Below are 27,117 nucleotides of genomic sequence, written 5' to 3' on the forward strand. Positions count from 1 at the left end.
ACAGTACCACCTCCCAAAGGTCACTTTCTGTCCTCTTACACTTTTTTTCATTGCATTTTTAAACACTGAATATATATTTGCTTATCTGTTTCTGCAACCCAGTCCCCCCGTACCCTCTCCAAGCCCACCAGAAAAGCTCTACAAAAGCAGAGATTTTGTTGGTTAGATACTGAATACAAAGCTCCTAGAGAGAATGCCTGACACAGTATGTATTCAAAATATACCTGCTGATATTTGTGACTAGTTCTTTGAATTTAGAGAAACACGGTATTAGACATTGGTAAGAACCACTTTTTATCCCTGCGGTTTTGAAGACTTGGCCAGGTTACACTCTGAACCTGACAAGCAGGCTCCCAAGTGATAGGTGTGACTGAGTGCTGTGCTCCTGGGAGGATCGGGTATAGGGACCCAAGCTTTTTTTCCAGCCTGCACTTAAGAGAAACACATTTCTCGATTAAGTCCCCAAAAGAGTTGAGAAAATAAGCTTAATATTTTCAGTCTTTTGAAATTACTTGGCTCCCTGCTCAATACCCTAGTTTGACTGTCACTGACAGTTTTTAACCTTCTGGGGAAATGCCCATCTATAATGCTTAAACCTTCTGCTCCACACACCTTCCCACATTCCATTCTGTCATTTCACCTGTGGTACAACCTGACGCACTGCATATACACCCTTCCGACAAGCTCCAACACAGCTCATCTGGGTTAGCATGGAACCAACTGAGTAAAAAGTAACATGAATTAATAACGGTCACCTGTGCATAGAGGGCTCACTGGGGTATGACCTCTCGCCGAACGTCTCCAAGTATGATTAAAAAACACACATCTAGGTAGAGTCGTTGTGCTTTAAATTTGTAGTGCATTTGATTCCTATTTGTCATGGGAAAGTACTTTATGTTTCTGAAGTTATGTACTGCCTATCACGTTCAAAACCATGCATCCCGAGTTGCACTGGCTGTTTGAACACGTTTTTATTATGGGAACACTACAGCCAGAGGAATAAAGATTAAATGGCTAGAATTCCTTTTTTTCTAGTTTATTTTCTAGTAAACTGCACACAAAACTCTTCAGCAAAAAGACTGAAAATATATACTGGTCTCAAATATTCTTGAAAATCAGAGGTATTGAGTATATACCTTATATATATACATATATATTTAAATTGGGGTAGTTTTTTACTATGTTGTGTTAGTTTCCACTGTACACGGAAGTGGAGTTCCCTGTGCTACACAGCAGGTTCTTATTAGTTACCGATTTCATACATGTAAGTGTATACATGTCAGTCCCAACCTCCCAATTCATCCCACCGCCCACCCCCACCCTCTTATATTCTTTTTTTTTTTTTTTTTGCAGTACGCAGGCCTCTCACTGTTGTGGCCTCTCCAGTTGGGGAGCACAGGCTCCGGACGCACAGGCTCTGTGGCCATGGCTCACGGGCCCAGCCGCTCCATGGCATGTGGGATCTTCCTGGACCAGGGCACGAACCCATGCCCACTGCAGCAGCAGGCGGACTCTCAACCACTGCGCCACCAGGGAAGCCCCTCTTATATTCTTTAAATTGGCTTTGTGGGAACTCTGGAAACCAGTCAAAGATCTTGAGCAACCAAGAGAACACCCAATCAAGAAAAACCCACACTAGGGCTTCCCTGGTGGCGCAGTGGTTGAGAGTCCGCCTGCTGATTCAGGGGACGCGGGTTCGTGCCCCGGTCCGGGAGGATCCCACGTGCCGCAGAGCGGCTGGGCCCGTGAGCCGTGGCCGCTGAGCCTGCGCGTCCGGAGCCTGTGTTCCGCGACCGGAGAGGCCACAACAGTGAGAGGCCCGCGTACCACAAAAAAAAAAAACAACAAAAAACAAACAAACAAAAAAAACCCCACACTAAAAACAGGAAATTTTGTGGCATGTTTGCTTGCCCTTGTTCCACACCCTCCCCAATGTGGCTGGGATGAAATGGCCCAATTCTCAGTTCTCCCCCTCCAGGTAGAAGGAAATAAGTGGGATGTCTGATATGTTCTAGACTGTCTCTGTTTGCCTTAGGGACTTGTTTCAATACTGTCTTAACTTGGAGGTCAGCCAGGAATGGTGGCATATTTTGGGTCTCAGGTTGGAAACCCCAAAAGGCAGCAGCAGGAGCTGCAGCATGTGAAAACCACAGTGGGACAGAGGTCATGTGGACAGATAGGGGCAAAAGATTATGGGCAGAGGAATACAACAGAACATATAAGGCTCACAGAAGAAGCAGGTGTGACTCTCGTAGGGAAATTAAAAGTAAATACACAAGGGGAAGGGAAAACAAACAAAAAAACACGTCCAGGGAACACATATGCCCAGAAAAGGCCTGAAAAAATGTGGCACCTTCATGTTGGACTCATTAATGAAGGTTTTCCTCCATACACAGTCAGTGTGCAAAGACTGGGAGAGTTTGTTATTTTCTCTAATGTGCAGTTTTCAACCAAAGATCACAAAGCATACGAACACATGCTGGGACTTCCCTGGTGGTCCAGTAGGAAAGACTCCGCACTCCCAATGCAGGGGGCTCAGGTTCGATCCCTGGATGGGGAACCAGATCCCACATGCATGCCGCAACTGAGTTCGCAGGCTGCAACTAAAAGATCCCATGTGCCACGACTAAGACCCAGTGCAGAAGAAAGAAAGGAAAGAGAGGAAAGGAAGAAAGAAAGAAAGAAAAAAAGAAAGATTTCAGATTTACTAGACAAAGACTTTAAAACAACTGTCTTAAATGTGCTCAAAGAACTAAAGGAAAAAATAAAAAATGAACGGAAATCAGGAAAATGACATGAACAAAATGAGACTATCAACAAAGAGACTGATATTATTAAAAAGAACCAAAGAAATACTCTGGAGATGAAAAATACATCAACTGAGTTGAAAATTCATTATTTCAACAACAGACTCCAACAGGCATAAAAAAAGATCAGCAAAATTGATGACCGGTCATTCGAAGTTACTGAGTCTGAAGAGCAAAAAGGAAAAGAATGAAGCAAAGTGAACAGAGTCTAAGTGACTTATATGACATCCTCAAGTGGACCAATATATGCATTATGGGAATCTCAGGAGAAGAAAGGGGCAAAGATCTTATTTAAGAAATAATGGGGCTTCCCTGGCGGCCCAGTGATTAAGAATCTGCTTGCCAACGCAGGGGACACGGGTTTAAGCCCTGGACTGGGAAGATCCCACACGCTGCGGAGCAACTAAGCCCATATGCCACAACTACTGAGCCTGCGCTCTAGAGCCTGCAAGCCACAACTACTGAAGCCCACGCGCCTAGAGCCCACACACCGCAACAGAGTAACGCCCACTCACTGCAACTAGAGAATGCCCGTGTACAGCAACAAAGACCCAGTGCAGCCCAAAATATAAATAAATAAATAAATGTAAAAAAAAAAGATGGAGAAAAACTAAGATATTCCTAGATAAACAAAAGCTGAGAAAATTCATTACCACTAGATGCACCCTATGAGAAATGCTAAAGCGTGTCTTTCAAGCTGAAATGAAAAAACGCTAAATAGTAACTTGTCATACAAAAATATAAAGTTCTCTGGTAAAGGTAAATACAAGGACAAACATAAAAACCAGTATTACTGTGATACTGGTTCATAATTTTTATTCTTCTACAGATTTTAAAAGACAAAAGCATAAAAAATAAGTCAACATTAATGGGTACACAGTATATAATCTGTAAGACCAATAACATAACAGAGTGGAGGTGCATCTGTATAGGAGTTTTTGTCTGCAATTGACTCTACCAAATAGATATTATATGTAATTCCTACCATAACCACAAAGAAAATAAATATAGAATATACACAAAAGGAAATGAAAAAGAAACCAAAATGTGTCACTGAAAAAAATCAACTAAACATAAAGGAAGGCAGTAAGGGAGGAAATGAGAGACAAAAAAGCTATTAAGACATACAGAAAACAACCAAAAGGAATACCAAATCCTTCCTTATCAGTAATTACTATAGTAAATTATTAATTTACTAATGTAAATGGATTAAACTCTACAATCAAGAAACACATACTGCAATGGAGCAGGACCCTATGGTCCCTTCCTGTCATGTCCTTGGCCTACCTTCTGTCTGTGAAAAAACTTCAGCCAAAGAATAAGTTTAATTAGGGACCTCCCTAGCAGTCCAGTGGTTAAGACTCCATGCTTCCACTGCAGGGGGTGCAGGTTCAATCCCTTGTTGGGGAACTAAGATTCCAAATGCCGCACAGCGCAACCAAAAAAAAAAAAGTTTCATTGGAGAAATGAGAAAATGCAGAAACAAAGGAAAAGAGTCAGATGAGACCAAGTAATAATTGTTTAGTCATTAAGCATAGTTAAGGATCTTTAAGTTCCTTCTCAAGGGCTACAGATAATATTCTGAGCCACATCCTATGAGCCATCTTACAGATACTGAAACCCCCACCAGGTGGAAGAAGTTAACTACATGATGACCAGACTGTAGCCATGACATAAGCTGCCACAATTCTGAGAACTGGACTCAAGGAAATGGAAATAAACTGACCCTGGAACTGAAGATTAATTGTACTTAAAACATGATGATGCTGATCAGGCCACCGCATGACCAATTTCAAGATGGACTGTTAGAGCTGACAGTGCTGTTTCTGCCTGTAGCCCGCTCCCTTCACCTATGAAAGCTCTTGTCCACTGACTGTAAGTGGGGGGAGTCGGCCTCTGGACAGGAGTTCCTCCTCACACCGGGTTGCCAGCATCGAAAATAAAGCAAACTTCCCTTTCCGCCAACCTTGCCTCTTTACTGGCTTCTGAGTAGTGAGCAGCTGGGACCCCCACTTCCTTTGGTTACAATATTGGCAGAATGGATTAAAAAAAAAAACAAAATGCAATTGAAACTGATCACGTCTATTAAGAAATTCATTTTACATCTAAGGACACTTTACAAGTGTAAAGTGAAAGGACAGAAAAACACATTCCATGAAAATTTTAACCAAGAGAAAGAAGGGGTAAGTGGATTACTACAAGACAAAACAGAAATTAAGTAAAAAACTGTTAAGAGATAAAGAAGGACATTACATAACGATAAACGAGTAAAATCATACACTTAAAACAGCACGCAAAAGAATAAAATACCTGAGAATAAATTTAGCCAAGGAGATGAGAACGTTGTACATTGAAAATTATAAAACATTGCTGAAAAAAATTAAAGACCTAAATAAATGGAAAGGAATCCTGTGCTCACAGACGGAAAGATTCAATATTGTTAAATAGGTAATAAGACCCAAACAATCTACAGGTTAAATGCAATCCCTATCAAAATTCCACTGGTCTTTTATGTAGGAGTGGAAAAACTAACCGTTAAATTCATATGAAATTACAAGGGGGCCTGAATAGCCAATATTGAAAAAGAAGCACTAAGTCAGAGAACTCATACTTCTCAAATTCAAAACATACCACAAAGTTATAGTAATCAAAATAATGTGGTGCTGGCATATAGACCAATGGAATAAACCCATATGTTTATGGTGAACTGATTTTAGATAAGGTCTACCATTCAGTGGGGGAAAGAACGGTCTCTTCAACAAATGGTGCTGGAACAGGATATCACACTCAAGAGAGTGAAACTGGATCTCTACTTGACACCATACAAAAATTAACTGAAAATACTGTCACTGTTTGCAGATGACATGATATTATAACTAGAGAATCCTAAAGATGTCACCAGAAAACTACTAGAGGTAATCAATGAATTTGGTAGAGTAGCAGGATATAAAATTAATACACAGATATCTCTTGCATTCCTATACACTAATGATGAAACGTCTGAAAGTGGAATTAAGAAAACACTCCCATTTACCACTGCAACAAAAAGAATAAAATAACTAGGAATAAACCTACCTAAGGAGACAAAGACCTGTATGCAGAAAACTATGAGACACTGATGAAAGAACTTAAATATGATACAAACAGATGGAGAGCTATATACCATGTTCTTGGATTGGAAGAATCAACATTGTGAAAATGACTATACTACCCAAAGCAATCTACAGATTCAATGCAATCCCTATCAAACTACCAATGGCATTTTTCACAGAACTAGAACAAAAAAATCTCACAATTTGTATGGAAACACAAAAGACCCCGAAGAGCCAAAGCAATCTTGAGAAAGAAAAACAGAGCTGGAGGAATCAGGCTCCCTGACTTCAGACTATACTACAAAGCTACAGAAATCAAGACAGTATGGTACTGGCACAAAAACAGAAATAGTGATCAATCAAACAAGATAGAAAGCCTAGAGATAAAGCCACACACATATGGCCACCTTATCTTTGACAAAGGAGGCAAGAATATACAGTGGAGAAAAGACAGCCTCTTCAATAAGTGGTGCTGGGAAACTGGACAGCTACATGTAAAAGAATGAAATTAGAACACTTCCTAATACCATACACAAAAATAAACTCAAAATGGATTAAAGACATAAATGTAAGGCCAGACACTATAAAACTCTTGGAGGAAAACACAGGTAGAACACTCTATGACACAAATCACAGTAAGATCCTTTCTGACCCACCTCCCAGAGAAATGGAAACAAAACCAAAAATAAACAAATGGAACCTGATGAAACTTGAAAGCTTTTGCACAGCAAAGGAAACCATAAGACAAAAAGACATCCCTCAGAATGGGAGAAATTATTTGCAAACGAAGCAACTGACAGAGGATTAATCTCCAAAATATACAAGCAGCTCATGTAGCTCAGTATCAAAAAAACAAACAACCCAATCCAAAAACGGTCAGAAGACCTAAAGAGACATTTCTCCAAAGAAGATATACAGATTGCCAACAAAGACATGAAAAGATGCTTAACATCACTAATTAGAGAAATGCAAAGCAAAACTACAATGAGGTTATTACCTCACACTGGTCAGAATGGCCATCATTAAAAAATCTACAAACAATAAATGCTAGAGAGGGTGTGGAGAAAAGGGAACCCTCCTCCATTGTTGCTGGGAATGTAAACTGATACAGCCACTATGAAGAACAGTATGGAGGGTCCTTAAAAAACTAAAAATAGAACTACCGTATGACCTAGCAATCCCACTACTGGGCATAAACCCTGAGAAAACCGTAATTCAAAAAGAGTCATGTACCACAATGTTCATTGCAGCACTATTTACAATAGCCAGGACATGGAAGCAACCTAAGTGTCCACTGACAAATGAATGCATAAAGAAGATGTGGTACATATATACAATGGAATATTATTCAACCATAAAAAGAAACTAAATTGAGTTATTTGTAGTGAGATGGATGGACCTAGAGTCTGTCATACAGAGTGAAGTAAGTCAGAAAGAGAAAAACAAATACTGTATGCTAACACATATATATACGGAATCAAAAAAAAAAAAAGGGTTCTGATGAACCTAAGGGCAGGACAGGAATAAAGACACAGATGTAGAGAATGGACTTGAGAACATAGGGAGGGGGAAGGGTAAGCTGTGACGAAGTGAGAGAGTGGCATAGACATACATACACTACTAAACGTAGGGTGGAAAGCTAGTGGGAAGCAGCTGGGTAGTACAGGGAGATTAGCTTGGTGCTTTGCGACCACCGAGGGGGGTGGGATAAGGAGGGTGGGAGGGAGACGCAAGAGGGAGGAAATATGGGGATATATGTATATGTATAGCTGATTCACTTTGCTATACAGGAGAAACTAACACAACATTGTAAATAAAGCAATTATACTCCAATAAAGATGTAAAAAAAAAAAAACTTTTAACTGAATGGATCAACAATGAGTGCTAAAACTATAAAACTCAAAAGAAAACATAGGGGTAAATTTTCATGACCTCGGATTTGGCTATCAATTCTTAGATATGACGAAAAGCACAACAAAAATGAAAGCAGGACTTCCCTAGTGGAGCAGTGGTTAAGAATCCGCTTGCCAAAGCAGGGGACAGGGGTTCGAGCCCTGGTCCGGGAAGATTCCCACATGCCGTGGAACAACTAATCCTGCGTGCCACAACTACCAAGCCTGCACTCTACAGCTCGAGAGTCACAACTACTGAAGCCCGTGCACCAAGAGCCTGTTCTCCACAACAAAAGAAGCCACTGCAATGAGAACCCTGTGCACCGCAACGAAGAGTAGCCCCCGCTCGCCACAACTAGAGAAAGCCCGTGTACCACAAAGACCCAACGCAGCCAAAAATAAATTATAAAATAAATAAGTAAATTTTTTTAAAAAATGGAAGTTAGACTTTATCAAAATTAAAAACTTTAGTGTAGGGTGGGAGAGAGGGTGATGCAAGAGGGAAGAGATATGGGAACATATGTATATGTATAACTGATTCACTTTGTTGTAAAGGAAAAACTAACACTATTGTAAAACAGTTATACTCCAATAAAGATGTTTAAAAAAAAAAACAAAACTTTAGTGTACTAAGGACACTATGAGTGTGAAAAGATAACACACAGGATGGGAGAAACTATTTGCTAATCATGTATCTTATAAGGGACTTGTATTTAGAATATATATGGAACTCTTAACAATTCAGCAACAAAAAGACAAATAACCCAAATAAAAAATACTGGAGAGTCAAAGGACTTGAGTAGACATTTCTGCAAAAAAGATAAAAAAATGGCCAAAAAGCAAATGAAAAGATGCTCAACATAATTACTCACTAGAGAAACAGAAATCAAAACCATGAGGGACTTCCCTGGTGGTCCAGTGGTTAAGACTGTGCTCCCAATGCAGGGGGCATGGGTTCAATCCCTGATCAGGGAACTAGAACCCACATGCCACAACTAAAGGAGCCTGCATGCGGCAATGAAGATCCCGCATGCCTCAACGAAGACTTGGCACAGCCAAATAAAAAAACAACAAAAAAAACAGCCCACAATGAGATACCACTTCATACCTGCCAAGACTGACATCATAATTTTTTTAGAAAGTGGAATGTAACTAGTGTTGGTGAACAGTTGGAAATATTAGTACCCTTGTATGTTGCTGATAGTAATGTAAAATGGTTCAGTCACAAAAAGGTTCCTCAAAAAGTCACACACAGAATTACCATATGATCCAGCAATTCCACTCCTAAATATATATATACACAAAAGAAATGAAAATAAGTACTCATTATGCATGTACTCATATGCATGTTTACATAGATACTGTTCATAATAGCCAAGAAGTATAAAACAATCCAAATGTCCATCAATGAATGAATGGATAAACAAACTGTGGTATATACACACAATGGAATATCATAGAGCCATGAAAAGAACAAAGTACTGATACAAGCTACAACATGGATGGACCTCCAAAGCACTGTGCAAGTGAAGCAAGTCAGACACACAAATTCACACATGCACAATTCCAGAGTAGGTAAACTGGGGGAGACAGAAAGCTGACTGGTAGTTCCCAGAGACTAGGGGAAGGGGGTAATGAGGTGTGACTGCTTAAAGGGTACAGAGTTCTCTTCTGGAGTTATGAAAATGTTATGTAACCAGAGAGAGGTGGTGGTTACACCACAGTGTGAATATACTAAGTGCTACTGAATTTATACTTTAACTATCACCTCAATAAAACAAAAATTTTAAACTAATTTTTTTTTTTTTTTTTTTTTTTTTTTTTTTTTTTGCGGTACGTGGGCGTCTCACTGTTGTGGCCTCTCCCGTTGCGGAGCACAGGCTCTGGACGCGCAGGCCCAGCCGCCATGGCTCACGGGCCCAGCCGCTCTGTGGCATGCGGGATCTTCCTGGACCGGGGCACAAACCCGTGTCCCCTGCATCGGCAGGTGGACTCTCAACCACTGTGTCACCAGGGAAGCCCTAAACTAAAATTTAAAGAGATTTACTCTACCTTATCTTTCTTTCCTTTTTTTGTCTTCTCAGGTGCTGGCATTTTGGGAGCCGGTGGTGGTGGTGGGGGGGGAGGAGGAGGAGGAGGCGGCGGCGGTGGCGGCGGCTCTATAATGGCGGTGGCAGGCACAGTGCTGCGGGTCTGGACTGGCTGCAATGTGGGAGCAGTCACTGCCACTGGGACAGAACACTCAGCATAGCTCATAATTGCAGGAGCTGATGCCAGTCCTAAGTAATTGGACTGTAGGTTCATTCCTCTGGCCTGATGACCCATTCCTGTTGCTGGATGGCTAACTGATAGTGCCTGGTGTCCAATCCCTGTTGCCTGGTGACCTAGAACAGAAAACATAAAATAAAACTATAAAAAGGACATTGTGACAAAGCCAAAAACAAGAAGGAGAAGGAAAAGGAAATTGGGAGTTATTCTAATATATTCCCCCGCCAAGAAACACACAAAAAAACCAAAAAAACAAACAAAAAACCCAGTCACATTTTCTGGTGTTCTGAATATTTTAGCATTAAGGTATTTAAACATCAAGATCACTTATGTTGTGTAAATGCTCAGAAAACAATCTGGAAGGATATATGCCAATGTTAGCAGTGGTTTTCAGTAACTGAAAGAAATGCACATAAACAGTCTTTGCAATGAAAAGCCTTTAACATTAATTTATGATATCTGATTCTGGAACCAAAGATAATACATTGATGAAAATACATTTTAATCACAATGCTTACCTGTAGCTACAGCTGATTGACTGTAGAGGACCGGAGAACTACCAATGGTAGCTGATCTCTGAACTGCTGCAGTACTAATTTCTGTAGCTTTTCTCTTTATTGCTTTAGTGGAAGGAGAACTAGAGATGGTACAGTCAGCTGAACTCTGAAACAGAGATTCTAGTTAGTGGCTGTAGCCCCTGGTTAAGTATCCTCTTCTAAAATAAAACACGTAGGGACTTCCTTGGTGGCGCAGTGGTTAAGAATCAGCCTGCCAATGCAGGGGACAATGGGTTCAATCCCCAGTCCGGGAAGATCCCACATGCTGCGGAGCAAGTAAGCCTGTGCACCACAACTACTGAGCCTGCGCTCTGAAGCTCACAAGCCACAGCTACTGGGACTGCAAGCCGCAACTACTAAAGCCTGCACGCTGCAACTACTGAAGCCCATGTGCTCTAGGCCCCACACGCCGCAACTACTGAGCCCACGCACCTAGAGCCCGTGCTCTGCAACAAGAGAAGCAACTTCAATGAGAAGCATGCGCACCGCAACAAAGAGCAGCCCCCGTTTGCTGCAACTAGAGAAAGCCCGCATGCAGCAACGAAGACCCAATGCAGCCCAAAATAAACAAATAAATTTAAAAAACAACAAAAAAACGTGCCAATCATGCCCCGGTCCCCCAAAACTCTTCAGAATGCCAGATGGCATTTCTCACCTGGCTAGTTACAACTGTGGTTTGTGCCGAAGGTTTCAATGGAGTATCCTCCTCCGTTCCTGGAGCAGGAGGCTCCTCACTTCCTTCATCCTCCATCTCGACCTCCTGGATCTCACCATCTTCTGCAGGAGGAGGAGGAGGGGGAGGGGGAGGAGGGGATTCTGGAGGTGGAGGTGGAGGCGGTGGCATTTCCAAAGGTAATGGAGGTTGAAGCACAGGCACATTTGACTGAAGAAGGGTCCAGAATGGAGTAAGTGGCATGAGTGATGAAGAAGAAACTTGGCCAGAAAAGGACTCTTTACAAAGAGAACCTATGAAAACAAATAGGAGTCAGGGAAAAAGCAAGACTAAAACTCCATGAACACAGAAATGTTCAACTCATTGTAGAGACAAAATCTGTCCCACAGACATCTATTCTACACTGATGTCACTGAAATATTAAACTCAGTTCAAAAATGACTTCCATGAAGATAAATTTATAGAATTTACTGTTAGCACTCACCCCACCTGTGTTATACTAGTCTTGTTTTCTGGGTACAGATTTATGGCTGAGTAAATGAAGCACATCACATCAACTCAATGAGAAATTCAGTCATCTGAACCTGAAGTTTTTTATTTCAAAGATACACAACTAGAAGGCAACATTCTGGGGTATTCTTTATTGAAAAAGTGAGAGAATGATGTGCATTTGCAATACTGATTCCATATACTTTATCTTTTTTTTTTTGGTGGTACGCGGGCCTCTCACTGTTGTGGCCTCTCCCATTGCGGAGCACAGGCTCCAGACGCACAGGCTCAGCGGCCATGGCTGATGGGCCCAGCCGCTCCGCGGCATGTGGGATCTTCCCGGACTGGAGCACGAACCCGTGTCCCCTGCATCGGCAGGCGGATTCTCAACCACTGCGTCACCAGGGAAGCCACATGTACTTTATCTTTTAGTGAGCTAGATAAGTAATTAAGGATGACCCAGAGAAGTACACATTCAAAACACTCACACAAACTCTACCCATTTCAATTAATTTGGGTTACTAAGTTTCAAAAATCCATTTGCAAGGTGATATTGTCAATCCTATCACTCCTTCACACCTTTGTGTGAATTATTCATTTGCTAAATCACAGCAACAAATCAGGAAGGGTAATTTTTTATTCCTGTGACGAGAAAAGGGAAATCAGGGAGCGTGAATCTTCAAGGTAAATGATAATGATAAATGTAACACAGAGAATAGGTGTTTGAAGATACGGAGGATTTGAAATGGCTGCTGAAGTTAAGAAATTACAGCTGAGGAGTTGAAGGGTTAGCTTTCCTCAAAATTTGCAAAAGTCACAGCTAATTACTGCCCTTTCTCTGCTGGGAAAAGCTTTAAAGATTAGAAAAAATAGGAAGATATACTTACTTGCAGCCTTCCCCATCCCTCTTTATCGTCAATAGGGAAGTTTCACAATATTTGGGACTATTAGATATATATCCCAGGAATGCTGAAGGGGATTTTCTCCCTAAAATCATAGAATTTAGGAGTAGAAGAGACATGAGAAATCGTCTAGTTTACCCCTCTCATTTTAAAGGTAATGAAACCCAGGAGGGAAATGACTTGCCCAAGATCATATAGCTCTTAGTGGCCAAGTCTTACCCCTAGTCTAGTGCTATTTTTTTTGGCCGAGCTGAGCGTCTTGCTTTCGGGATCTCAGTTCCTCCACCAGGAATTGAACCCAGGCCACAGTAGTGAAAGCCCAGAATCCTAACCACTAGGCCACCAGGGAACTCCCTTAGTACTATTTCAACAAGATGTCCTGGTGAAATATATCAGGAGTCTAAGAGCTTCAGAAATCTCAAATTTCACTTCTCACGGAGTAGAGATCCAGATGCCATCACCTGTCAAATTCCATGGTCAAAGCAGTAGATTAAATAACGACTCGATTATAAAAGGCTCTAGAACAAGGATAAGGCCTTTTACCTTACTTTGCTCAAAATACACCACACTGGCACTCAACAATGTAAAACCAAAGCAGCCATGAACCATTTGGCTTTTAAAATAGCTTCACTTTTTTATGGAACAGGTAGATGATACATTATGTAAGAGACTTTAAGAACATAGTTCACACGGTTACTCTAATTATTTTGAGAAACCGCTTACTACCAAGGAAAAGGGAACTGAAAAAAATTCACCAGAAAACAAGAATGCAGTTTTCCAGCTAAAAGACTTCAAGTGTCTCATTAACCTTTATGAATTTCTACACTAACCTGCAGACACTTTGGGTATGGGCAGGCAGTCTACTACATTACATAACAGTACGTCAAGATTACATTAGAACTAAGGAAGTAAACATCGAGGATTAATGACTTATTAAACTTCCTTTTACTAAACCAACCATAATATAGGGTAGGTAAACAAATGTGTCAGATTTGTATATTGGTAGGTTTCTCATCTAGAAGCATAATGCAATACTGGTACGTTTACGATGGCGAGAAGCTGCTATGCAGAGGAAATCAAGAAAACACAGTAAGTTCAAGATTAATAATGTGGTTTACAACCTTCAACAAAGTTAATCAGAAATAATTGGGCTTTCTGTAAATAGGAAACAAACTAGACTTGATAAATTTAGATCATACAAGGAGCACTTCCAGAGTTAATATCTGAATCCTAAACTAAGTTTCCTCAAAACATAAAAGCTGCACTGTAACATTGATAATTATCTCCTTTAGCTTAAATATAAAGAATTTCAAGAAATCCTAGTTTGAATATCCATGGATGTCATATTACACACTGCTTCTCTTCATTTCTAAATTTAACCCAGTTGAGGTATTTTGCCATTTAAGAGAACATTAAGTCTGAAGTCCAAGGAGAGATTAAAGTGGTGTACACACAGCTTTTATTAGGTGCGAATATATTTCTTAAAGTGTCAAGCTTAAAAACAGAATACTGTGAGGATACAAATGTTGAATTCTCCAAGAACATATTTTTTCTATGAATCTTTATTTCTCTATAAATAGAAAATCAGGCTTTCTTTCTTATAAAGGTAGGCTTCCTTTATTGTTTTCCTATGTTCCCCCCAAAAGTATTATTGCTTAGTATTTTGAGGCAAGAGGCCAGTTAATCAGTTTAAATCAAGAAATTATTATACAAATAATAATTCCACAGAGACTTTTTGGAAAAGCAGCTTAACTTAACCTTACAAAAACCCAACAAAACAGACATGTTGGGTATCTTGAAGTATCACTCATCTTAAGAGATATCATGTCAAATTCAAACATGGAACAATGAACAAGGATTAAAAATGAACAGAACTTTGAAACTTCCCCGCTCCTCAGTGTACGTTTTTCTTCTTTAAAAGATGATTTTAACCACTGTTGGGCTGACAAAAAGCAAGCATTATAAACTTTCTTTACAGGCCTAAAACAGTGATTGGTATTGCTCTTCAATTCCAAAGACCTTAGCACAAGGTTTGGATTTTATTTAGATCAAGTTTATCATGTAGTTTTAGTAGCTCTCAATCAAGAGGCTCCAAAATATAAGCTGGTTTACCAGTGGCTTTTTCCTTTACCAGACAGTACCAACTGCGTGTCATTAACAAAGGGAGAAAGTAACTTAATGTTTAACTCTAAGGTGTTCACATAACACTTAGCATTAACAATTCTAGAATATTCAGCTTTAGAACATATAAGGGACATTAGACAGTGGTCAAGAAGGGAATCACCAAACCAGAACCACCATCAAGCCTCTTCAGTTCACTAACTATTAAAAAGTAAATAAAACCAAGTTACTAGACGTATCTACTATTCACTACCCAAAGAATGAGAAAGTCATCTAAAGAAAATCTCTTCACGAAAATGGTACACTCTGTAACTTAAGAAAATTTTTTTCTTAAATATGAAGTAGAAAACCACTTTTTTGCTATGTTCTAAAATTATCTGCAGTCATAGGTGCCTATTTTGAGTGACCTGATAATGATTCTTAGGCTATTTAAGAAATTAACAAAATCATTGGTACGTGACCATCTTTATTTGGTACACAATCAGAACTTTTCTACTGGGATTAGGGAGCCAGTAGAATAGAAAATATTATTTTTGATAAGCAGAGGACATCAGAATTCAGCTCTTCACTCCCACCTTACAAAAAACTTTCTTTTTATCCTCAAAGGTTTGTGACTTTTTTAATTAAAAAAAAATTGAAGTATAGTTGATTTACGATGTTTCAGAAATACAGCAAAGAGATTCAGTTATACATATATATATACTTTTCAGATTTTTTCCATTATAGGTTATTACAAAATATTGAATATAGTTCACAAATGTTTATGACTTTGAAATCATTCCCCAACACTCTTACCTTCACATGCTATCACTTAAACAATATCTACCAGTTTTTCAGATTGAAAGGCTGTTTGTTCATCAGTCTTGACTATGCTTCATGAGCCACTTATTTTTGTCATTCCAAGAAAGACGGACTTCGAGGGAAAAAAACAATGTATCTTCTTCCATAATAAGGAAATCAAGCAATGGCTCTTCAGATACTCAGAGTAAATGAAAACTATGAAAGCCTTTTTTCTTTTTTAAATGTATATAACCAAACTGAAGTTCCCTAAGAGTACTTTAACTGGATTGAGCCATCTTAATTGTTTTATACTAGAATATTGATGATTTGTAATGATCAATTATTTTGCTTCTCTGAAACAAGTATGGTCCTAGTTTCACAGCATTTATTCAGATCATTTTGTTTTTTAACAACCATACTTCCTATGAAATTAGTGAAGTGTAAAAATGAGGTTGCAAAATCAGCAGACTAAGTGCTCTACACAAAGGCAGAACAAATCTCTTATTACTCCACATAAATATCGACAATTTAAATAACTGGTTCCTTAGCATTAATTAGAATTCCTGTTATTGGAAAATCCACAGCTTCATCTGTGGCATGACAGAATAGTTATAGGACAATCTTTTAAAATCAAAATACACTGGCTCATAATTTTATTTTTTACCAGAGTCTCGTATCAATAGTATGCTTATTTCCAACTAGTCACTACCTTAGTTTTCTTCAATATAAGCTCTGCATTCTTTTTTTTTCTTTTCCTTAGGGCAAGCCACTATTTTTTAGTTAGAAATTTATGTGATTATGATTTAAATTATTTTCTTTTACATGTTAATACAAGTCTTTTTCTTTCCTCTAAAATAATTTCTTTCCAATTAATACAGGGTAAATTGTCCCACCTGTGGAATTCTCGGAAGAGTCTGTAGAATTTGAGTCAGTGCCAGTTTTGTCTTTCAAGGTCTGTTTAGGAAGAGTCTCGTCTCTACTTTCTTGTGCTTGGCTTTCTTCCTCTTCCTCCTCACCATCTGGGAACTCCCACTGAGACTCGCCCGACTGTTCGTTTACATAGAAATATCGTCTATGATCCCTAAATTACAAGAAAGAAAACACATGTTTTAAGACCCATTCTCCTACAAAGACACTTCCATTTGGTCCTGTCCCAGGACAGCAGTCTGCTCTCACAGGGACGAACCTCTTCTTAATGGACTGCTATTCACAAAGGCAACAAAGAGCTTTGACAATCGAGGATGGAGAACCAAGAATAATTCAAAGCTATTTGCACTGCCAGCAGCTCTGTGAATACAGCCCTGAGCTCTCTCACTCCAACAGATGACTTAGAAAAACCTCTCACATCTTTTTTTTTTTTTTTTTGCCAATGCTTAACAGGGTTTCAAGTTTCATTAGCAAAGGGACTCAATCTCCTAGAACACTAATTTCCCTTCCAAAGAAGAGAACGAAGTTTGCGAAAGGTGACTCTTCCCCTCTTGAACCGTGGAATTCACATTTCATACTCTTGATACCAAACACAGTGAAAGCTAAAGAGAGGGAGAGGATCTGGGAGCTGAAAAATAAAAGAGCAAAGATTTCAAATAACGAAAAAAAAATCAAGAAAAGCCAAATATAAAAAGAAATGTTTTCATCTGACCTGCTGGCAGAAGATAGTAATCTTGTTCTTCATTCACATCTTCAGCCACGAAGCTTTCCTTAACTTCACCGAGGTTAATCAGGAGTAGTTGCTTCCAGAGGTCCTGTAAAGCGCACAGAGCTCTCGCATGCGCTTAACCCCCAAGCCCGCCCTACTCCGTGCAACAACACTCTGGAGTAAAAACCAGCTTTGTCCAATCTTGGGAAAAAATCCGTTACATGGAACACTTTAGACATTGCTTTTTGTTTCTCCAACGTGTGGCTGGACCAAACTCTGCAAGTGCTTGGGGTGCTTTGCCTGCCCAGCACCGCTAATGCAGCTGCTCTCAGTCTCCAGACAGGCTGTCAGGTCGTCAGGTGGTGGTGATCACAAATCAAGTCTGAGATGTCAAAGGTGAAAGGTGAAAAGGGGAGAAGAGTGCGTACCTGTCCCAGTGGCAGGACCAGCCTTTAGGAGTGGCGTTTATTTCATACTGTTTTAGTTGTTCTGCTGCATCCTGAAGTTTTCGTTTAAGGTAGTTTCCATTAAGAGCCCCTTCCCGCCAGTCTGCAATCCGTGTCTAAAATAAAAAAGCAGTAAGTTAAAGACTTATTATTATGTCAGGAGGCAGAGGCAAAAGGAACTTAAGTCTTCTGGTCCATGATGTATACTCTGGCAGCAGACTAGACCAAACAGGGAAAGAAATCCCAGCCTAAAAAATCTTGTTTGCTCTTCAGAGTTCTCAAAATTGAGACTGGGGTTTCCCTGGTGGCGCAGTGGTTGAGAATCCACCTGCCGACGCAGGGGACACGGGTTCGTGCCCCGGTCCGGGAAGATCCCACATGCCACGGAGTGGCTGGGCCCGTGAGCCGTGGCCGCTGAGCCTGTGCTCCGCAACGGGAGGGGCCACAACAGCGAGAGGCCCGCGTGCCGCACACACACAAAAAAGAGAGACTGGACCCCAGTACTGCCAAATCTCCAACATCTGTGCAAAAGAGTAGCAGTAGTTTTGTTTTTCCCTTTGGACTATATTAAGATGGTTCCCCTGTAACTTCATCTTTTGGGTAGACAGTTCATTCAATTAAGTAATGTTATTAATCAAAATTAAAGGTTTGGTTCTCAGGGAAATCAGTCAACTTCCTACAGGAATTCCTTACCTAATCCTAACCTATTTATTGTAAAGTACACAGGTTACAACTAGGATCCAGAACTTCTCTTTCTAAATAGACCTACAGGGAATTGCCCGGCGACCCAGTGGTTAGGACTCCTCGCTTTCACTGCCATGAGCCTGGGTTTGATCCCTGGTGGGGGAACTAAGATCCCCAAAGCCGAGTGCCACCACCACCCCGGCCCCACCAAAAAAGTCTATAAAGCTTTAACACTTATAAAGTACTTTCAACATTATGTGGTCTCATCATCACTACGAACAGAATTTCTTAGAAAAATAGAATATATGCCAATTCAAGGGGGTTAAGTATCATCATCATACACAAATTCTCAGTATTTATTTCCATAATTATATTTTGCTTTGGCTAATACATAGTTTTATTTCCTGGATTGGTGGTTCAAATATACATCAAGATTAAAAATTTAAATTTAGTACTGAAACATAAATAAGACAGATTCCTCACACACACAGCATTTCATTCAAATACTGACTGTTTATACTAAAAATGGCTAAATTACCTCAGTCTGTAAAAGCAGCACATGAAAGTTGGAGATGGACTGCCTATTAATGCCTAAGAATTCAAATTTACTTGTCAGGGTATTTGCCAGTTCTCCAATCTGAAACTGTAATGCAGGAAAGAAAAAAAAGGAAAAATAAAAACAGAGTCAGCAAAATTTTCTTCATTATATAAAATCTTTCATTTATCGTTAAAGATACTAGAAAAATGGGTCTGCCTATAAACAGTCTTTCTCACATACCGCAACTAGTTATGTACAAGAGAAAACCCTAATTTACGGTAAAATAATTCACATAACAAAGTGTTAAATAATGAGACAAGGTCAAGAGAAATTAGACGCACTATCTACTCTAATAGGATATGGAAGTTGAAAATAGGTCCTAAATGACATAACCCCCAATATTGTCCAAGCCATCATTTATCCATTACTAATTGCTTATACTAGCCCCGCACTGAACAAAATTAATGCTCCCAGGCCCATCTACACGGCTGTACACTAGCTGGTGAGCGGACAAACTCTTTCAAGTCAAAAGAATATGCTAAGTGGTTTTTCCAACAGATCACACTTTAAGAGCCACATACTTACTTGCTCCAATTCTTCTCATGACATTAGCAACAGAAATGAAATTGGAAACAAATATGCCTTTGTGTAAGGACAAGTAGCTCATGCAGGAATTAAATTTGTGACTTTAGTCTCTTTAGTACTTCCAAACTAGAGAAGCCTATATTTGATAAGCTACTGCTTTCCAATGGAGACTTACTTATAAGTACTTAAGCATTTAGAATTTATTTTTAGATAATTTCTCTACATCAAGTCAGTCTCATAGCTCCTTATTTCAGCCTTAAATATAACCATTTCACCTAACCAAATAAATGATTTATATTTGGAGACAGTAAAAATTACTTTTTACTACTTGCTAAAAGAAAGTAGTTGGCCTATTTAAAATGGTTCGCCAATTTAAAAATACTTATTTGTCAAGTTGCGTTAAGTAATATACATACTTTCAAGTCCTGTTCTTCTTCTACTTTAGGTGCTGTTTGTACTTTAATCTTTTCTGGAGATTCTTCTACTTCCATCTCTTTGTCCGAATTTTCATCTACTTTCTCTGAATTTTCAGCACCAACTGCTAAAAAAGAAAGTATGTGAAATTAAATCAAAAGGACTATAAACAACGAGGTCCTACTCTATAGCACAGGGAACTATATTCAATATCCTCTGATAAACCATAATGAAAAAGAATATTAAAAAAAAGAATGTCTATATGTGTATAACTGAGTCACTTAGCTGTACAGCACAGATTGGCACATTGTAAATCAACTATACTTCAATTAAAAAAATAAAATTTTTAAAAAAGGGCCAATATTAATAGAGCCCCAGATACATTTTCTTACCCTGTAGCAGAAATATCTGAAAGTTATTAGTGCTCTCCTTTGCCTGTTTTCTCCTTACATGTTAAGGAAGCCCTAATGACTTATCAACCTACTGTCTGTCTCTAAAGAGCCCCCAAATTTAATCCTTTATAATCACCTTTCTTTTTCTCTTTAAAAAAAATAAATTTATTTAATTTATTTTTCGCTGCACTGGGTCTTTGCTGCTGCACACGGGCTTTCTCTAGTTGTGGCGAGTGGGGGCCACTCTTCGTTGCAGTGCACGGGCTTCTCATTGTGGTGGCCTCTCTTCTTGTGGAGCACGAGCTCTAGGCGTGCGGGCTTCAGTAGTTGCAGCACGCAGGCTCAGTAGTTGTGGCACATGGGCTTAGTTGTTCCACGGCATGTGGGATCTTCCCGGAGCAGGGCTCGAACCTGCATCCCCTGCATTGGCAGGCGAATTCTTAACCACTGCACCACCAGGGAAGCCCCTATGATCAGCTTTCTTAAAATGTGTCTATATACATGATTTACTTTGTTTCACCACATTACCGAGAAGTTTCTGCTTTCCCTTCCTCCTTCATCTATTAATCTTTTGTAATCTTCTCTTCCAGAAAACCATGGCTTCAATTATTTACAAAAGCTAGAACCTGGAATATCTAAGGGTTCTTTATCAAATGGGTTTTGATAAAAAGGTTTTCAGGGCTTCCCTGGTGGTGCAGTGGTTAAGAATCTGCCTGCCAATGCAAGGGACACGGGTTCAAGCCCTGCTCCGGGAAGATCCCACATGCCGTGAAACAACTAAGCCCGCGCGCCACAACTACTGAGCCTGCCCTCTAGAGTCTGTGAGCCACAACTACTGAGCCCATGTGCCACAACTACTGAAGCCCATGTGCTTAGAGCCCGTGCTCCACAACAAGAGAAGCTACTGCAATGAGAAGCCCATGCACCGCAATGAAAGAAAGCCTGCACACAGCAACGAAAACCCAACGCAGCCAAAAAATAAAAACAAATTTATTTTTTTTAAAAAAGGCTTTCAAGACCAGAGCAGCGTATTAAACTACCAAATAACTCCCGTCCTGAACTGGTTAACACTTGCAGACAGCCTTTATTGGACCCACCTATTCTTCTGGTTGGTGCTGTCTGCTGGTAGTGGGAATCTCCAAAAAAGAATAGGTAGGTTTACCACATATTTAAATGGGCTAAAAGATATGAACTCTTTATGTTTGCTTAACACCTGCTTACCAAACTAATCCACATATACAATGTAAATCAATCTCTCTGGAGGATCACAGACTAAAAACAAACAAAAAACCAAATTTGAGTACTTTTCTTAACGCTGGTTAATATCTGATCTAGAAAAGAAATGTGACTTTAACATCCCTCTCAACAGCTTTCATTAGCCTAAAATTTTGTATTAAGTACTTAACCTTACCATACAATGGCCTTGTTCTTTTTATTTGATCATTAATATTCCTTCTGCATTTTCATATTGTCTAAAACCAAATCTTTCTACTCTCTCACTTACTAGTTTCTAGTTCATTTGTATATTAGACATCTTACATTTGATGGCAGGTTTAAGAATTTAACAATTTTAAGCACTGCTAGAGCTCTAAGACTTGATTATTTTTGGAGGGCAGTTAGGCAGCATCTATCAAATTAAAATGCACATACCCCTTGACCTAGCAATGTACCACTGGTAATCTACATTATAATGGTACTAAAATCTGCATAAAGATAGATGTACCAAGATGTTTACTACAGCATTATTTTAATTGCATAGTATCATTAACTAATGAGTATATTTAAAAAAACAACATGAGCACTCAAGTAACTACAACCCAGCTTAACAGAAGACTATTAATAACATCCTGAGATCCCTGCGCCTCTCCCTGCGCCTCTCCCCCAACATGTTCACACCAGACACACCCTGATGGTGTTAGTAAATGCCTCTACTTTCATCATGGATAATCTTTAAGCACATATTTCTGCTTATTTTTCAACTTATATACATGGAGCACTAACGTATGCATTCTTCTGTGGCTTTTTTTTTTTTTGGTGGTATGCAGGCCTCTCGCCGTTGTGGCCTCTCCCGTTGCGGAGCACAGGCTCTGGACGCGCAGGCTCAGCGGCCATGGCTCACGGGCCCAGCCACTCCGCGGCACGTGGGATCCTCCCGGACCAGGGCACGAACTCGTGTCCCCTGCATCAGCAGGCAGACTCTCAACCACTGCGCCACCAAGGAAGCCCCTTCTGTGGCTTTTTAAATTCAACAATATTGTTCCTGACATTAATCCATAGAACAATGGGTCATTCATTTTTTACTGCTGTTTAGTATTCAATTGGAAGAATACATCACAATTTATCCACTACTCTTTTGATGGACATTTGAATGGCTAATATTGATACTTTTTTGGGATAATATGAATGTAGTATTACTTTTAAGAGTGAAACAAGGACACAAATGTCCATCAATGGGGAAAGAGTTAAATGAAGACATCTATACTACTCAGTAGTTAAAAAACAATTTTCAAGACCTTGTTAAACGAAAAAGTTTGTCATCTAACAATCCATATGGTTAATCTCACCTATGGTAAAATTTACATATGCTCATTACACACACACACACAAAACCACCAACGTATATAGAAAAAAGAGGAGGGCTTCCCTGGTGGCGCAGTGGTTGAGAGTCTACCTGCCGATGCAGGGGATACGGGTTCGTGCTCCAGTCTGGGAAGATCCCATACGCCACGGAGCGGCTGTGCCTGTGGGCCATAGCCACTGGGACTGCGCGTCCGGACCCTGTGCTCCGCGACAGTGAGAGGACCGCGTACCGCAAAAAAAAAAAAAAAAAAAAAAGGAAAAGGTCTAGAAGAATACATGCAGATAAAAAAAAATAAAGAAAATGGACCTCAGGGTAGGGCATGAAAACAGTGAAAAGATGAAGGGGGGAGGGGCACTTTTAGGATTCTACTTCAGATTCTTCTATATGGTTGATTGGAAAGAAAAATTCAAGGATGTTTGCATTTATTACCTGTGTTTTTGTTTACTTGTTATTTTTAAACTGTAACCTATAAGGTACCTTCTGCTTGGTATACTAAGGTTTGGTGATTAAAATTAGTTAGTTCTGGTAACAGACTGGAAAAATGCAGCAGGTTCTCTTCTGTATTACCCTGAGATAACTTGGGTCCTCATGACAGTACCAGAGTATCTACACACCCAACCAAAGGCTGGACAACTTGTACACAGAGAGAGAAGATGAGGCTGGGTTTGCCAGAGGTGGGCCTTGCCTGCCGTGTTTACCAACTGGAAATAGAGAGGTAAAGAGAATCCACGGTCTTTATGCAGATTATCACAATTACTGTAGTGAGTGATAAAAAAAGGGAGGGAGGGACCCAATCTCATTTTTTTGTTTTTGAGGGAGAAGTTATCCCGAATCAGTAGTGAATACACAGCCCGATGGATTCTAGCCTCTCAAATTCTTACTGCTCCACTAGAGGTGGAGCAGGAAAAGGTAGATGTTTCCTTCCCTGCATTTCCCTAACAGGGTAAAAGTGCTATATCCTTCTATTTGCTGAAGAGAAAACAGAAAAAGGGTAAGAGGGATTTCTCCTCTACATCTTTCAACTCTCAAGTTTAATTAAAGCACAAATTACCACTTTCTCCATTTTCTGGAGTCTCTCGTCCAGTTTTGCTAGAACTCCGGCTGGTAGATTCTGGACTGGTAGCTCGAACAAACATCTTCCATTTTCCTCTTTTAGACATAAGTCTACGCATTCCATCTTGAGATGCTGGCTGGCTGATATCAGAACACGGACTAGACCCTGACACACTACCATCTCCTTCCTCCAAGGCTCGCAGCTCTGCCTACAATGAAGAGGAATTAACTGTTTACCAATATTTATTTGTGTGAGTAGCAAGAATGACAGCCATGTGTTTTGGGAACTTAAATCCTTTAAGGACAATAAGTATTTTTTAATACATTTTTCCATCACGACTGAGCATTATGCTCCAAATTCTATTGTTACTCAATAAATGTTTATTCATGATTACAGTTAACAAATATTGATTTAAAGGGTATAGGTTCTAAAGATCCACGAATAAATTTTCTAATATGTGTACACAAAGGATAAAGCTTAACTTTCGCTGGTCCCTCTCCATAGCTTCAAATTTTTCAAAAGGGGGAAGCTTCAAAGTGATTTACTGCTATTAACACCTGTTAAGACTTTGCTTCATACTCAAGGCAGCAGTAGATAAAACTGTCCAAGAAAAATCAGGGCAGAAAATAAGTAAAAATCAACTTCTCAATCAGGAAAGTTTCCTGTGGACCATTTATCTTAGAAGGAAAGCACATGAAATAATGGGTTCCTCTTAAATTCTCCTGTTATCTTCTCAAAAGGCCCACTTTTCTTTTCTTTTCTTTTTGGCCGCACAAAAGTTTGTGGAATTTTAGTTCTCTGACCAGGGATGGAACCCAGGCCCAGGCAGTGAAAGTGCCAAGTCCTAACCACTGGACCGCTAGGGATTTCCCATAAGGTCCACTTAACTATACACACAATGCCACAGGTGATCACTGGAAGTCAGCTTGTACTTTAACTGTTGGGTTAAAAACCAAATTATCACAAGAATGTGCAATGCCTGTTTGTTAAGAAGCTAAACCAAAGATACATTACTTATTGTATCTATCCTTAAATCATAACGTTAGTCTTTACTGGTTGTCAACTACCAAAAGCATCATCAGGGAACCAAAGAACTACAACTCCATAGTTCAAGTTTTTATTACATAAGCATATCTAGATGAAAGGATAAGAAAAACAAAATCCCAACGATGGCTGTAAATTGAGCACAGCAATCCCAGAGTATGACAGTTCCGAAGGAAGAAAATACATCTAACAAAAACTTCAAAAACTTACTTTTTTCCTTTCCAAAACCAGCTCCAGCTCCAGGGTATCTTGCTCTTCTTCCTCTTCACTTTCTCCAGACTGAACAACACTGCAAAGATCCTCCTGAGTACGGTCTTCCACACCGTCCAACAGACTTTCTTGTGGCTTTACTGTTGTTGCTTCTTCTGTTGTACTTGTTTCTTTCTCTTCTGAAACTGGCTCTACTTCTTTACAAATTACTTTTCTTCTCCATCTCTCTTCTTCCTCTTTTATTCCCTCAGGCAATAAAGGAGCAAGCAGTGATGCTGCCACCCCTTTCTTCTCCTCTTCATTATTTGAGAGAGCTTGAATTCCTTCGTTTACTTCCTATAAAGAATAAAATAATTTCCCTTAACTTTCAAAGAAATATCACCTGAATATACAGTACATTTAATTGTTCGTGTTAAAAACGACCATAATTTTCAGTCACTGTATATTCTTAAAAACCACTGACTCCCATCAGATTAGTTTATGTTTGTACCATTTTCTTTACACATGTATAATGGAAACACTGCTACTTTAGGAAGGAAGTATTACAGTTCTGGGTGGGACTCAAATATATCTTTTCTTCTATTCTCTGTACATCAAAAGGCAGACTAGGGCTTCCCTGGTGGCGCAGTGGTTGAGAGTCCGCCTGCCGATGCAGGGGACACAGGTTCGTGCCCCGGTCCGGGAAGATCCCACGTGCCGCGGAGCGGCTGGGCCCGTGAGCCGTGGCCGTTGAGCCTGTGCGTCCGGAGCCTGTGCTCCGCAACGGGAGAGACCACAACAGTGAGCCGCGTACCAAAAAAAAAAAAAAAAAAAGGCAGACTAGTAAGAAACAGAGGCAGATTTAAATAAGATCAGAATCTTGCCAGTTCAACACACGACTGGATAAATTTTCACCTTCCTCTTCTCTATGATGAGATAACTTCACAAGTATGCTGTGAAGGTGATTCAGAGGTAAGTGAAATATTTCTAAAATGAAATGTATGATTACATTTAAAGTGCCTACCTCCTCCATTGGGATATTTATTCCACCTCCCTCTTAGAGGTGTAAAGGTGAACTTATTCTGTAAAAGCTTTTTTTTTTTTTTTTTTTTTTTGCAGTACGCAGGCCTCTCACTGTTGTGGCCTCTCCCGTTGCGGAGCACAGGCTCAGAGGCCATGGCTCACGGGCATAGCTGCTCCGCAGCGTGTGGGATCTTCCCGGACTGGGACACGAACCCGTGTCCCCTGCATCGGCAGGTGGACTCTCAACCACTGCGCCACCAGGGAAGCCCCCGTAAAAGCATTTTTTGATACAACTCCCTCATCATTCAAAAATTCAAGATAAATTAAAATTCAACACACTCTTTCTGTAGAGTACAACCTACTTTTCTTACTGATGGGATTATAAAAATGGTCAAGTGTTATTAGTAGTAGTTTTTAAGGCAGCCAATCTTTTTATTAAAAAAAAAACCCCAAAAAACTAAGGTGGAATACCAAAATACAACTATTCTGAAGCAGAGAAGGGGACCCGAAGCGCTGCCTGCTTGGCTGCTCTCATATCCTTCACAATGACTCAAGGAGCCTCTATTGCACCCTAAAGCTCCAAAAGAACCACTGAACTGGGTATCTGCTATAAATGCCATCTAATAAACAGGAACAAAATTTATCCTGTTTCATATCTATGCTGTAAAATATTAACAGAAGGCTTATATACCTGTGACAGAGTAACATTCAAGTTCTTTAGATGTGAAAATAAGTAGATGAGGTAAGCTGTAACACTGACCTTTTTAACTTCTCGCTTGGCTATGACCGGTGTACTTTTACTACTGGAAACTGAAATATTTTTCTCCTTAGTATACATGTCTGTATTTACCACAAAACTAGTTTCAGCACCTGTTACAGAACTAAAAAAAAATATACTTAGCAAGAGAAACAGAAGGCAAATATTTTCAGTAAAAGATAAGGCTCTGATT

General features: G+C 39.8%; 1 protein-coding gene across 1 annotated transcript in view; it reads right to left on the bottom strand.

The window, feature by feature from the left end:
- Positions 1-27,117, bottom strand: part of FNBP4 (formin binding protein 4) — a 37,095-nt gene that overhangs the window by 4,668 nt on the left and 5,310 nt on the right. The window contains exons 6-15 of the mRNA XM_059069570.2: positions 26,928-27,048; positions 25,166-25,501; positions 23,909-24,119; positions 19,887-20,011; positions 18,886-18,990; positions 17,646-17,779; positions 16,475-16,662; positions 11,272-11,582; positions 10,578-10,722; positions 9,844-10,175 (exon numbers count right to left, since the gene is read on the bottom strand). Coding sequence (XP_058925553.1) covers positions 9,844-10,175; positions 10,578-10,722; positions 11,272-11,582; positions 16,475-16,662; positions 17,646-17,779; positions 18,886-18,990; positions 19,887-20,011; positions 23,909-24,119; positions 25,166-25,501; positions 26,928-27,048 — 2,008 coding nt within the window. The remainder of the gene's footprint in view (positions 1-9,843; positions 10,176-10,577; positions 10,723-11,271; positions 11,583-16,474; positions 16,663-17,645; positions 17,780-18,885; positions 18,991-19,886; positions 20,012-23,908; positions 24,120-25,165; positions 25,502-26,927; positions 27,049-27,117) is intronic.

Source organism: Kogia breviceps, chromosome 7 (assembly GCF_026419965.1).
Source record: "Kogia breviceps isolate mKogBre1 chromosome 7, mKogBre1 haplotype 1, whole genome shotgun sequence".
NCBI classification, from domain to species: Eukaryota; Metazoa; Chordata; class Mammalia; order Artiodactyla; family Physeteridae; genus Kogia; species Kogia breviceps.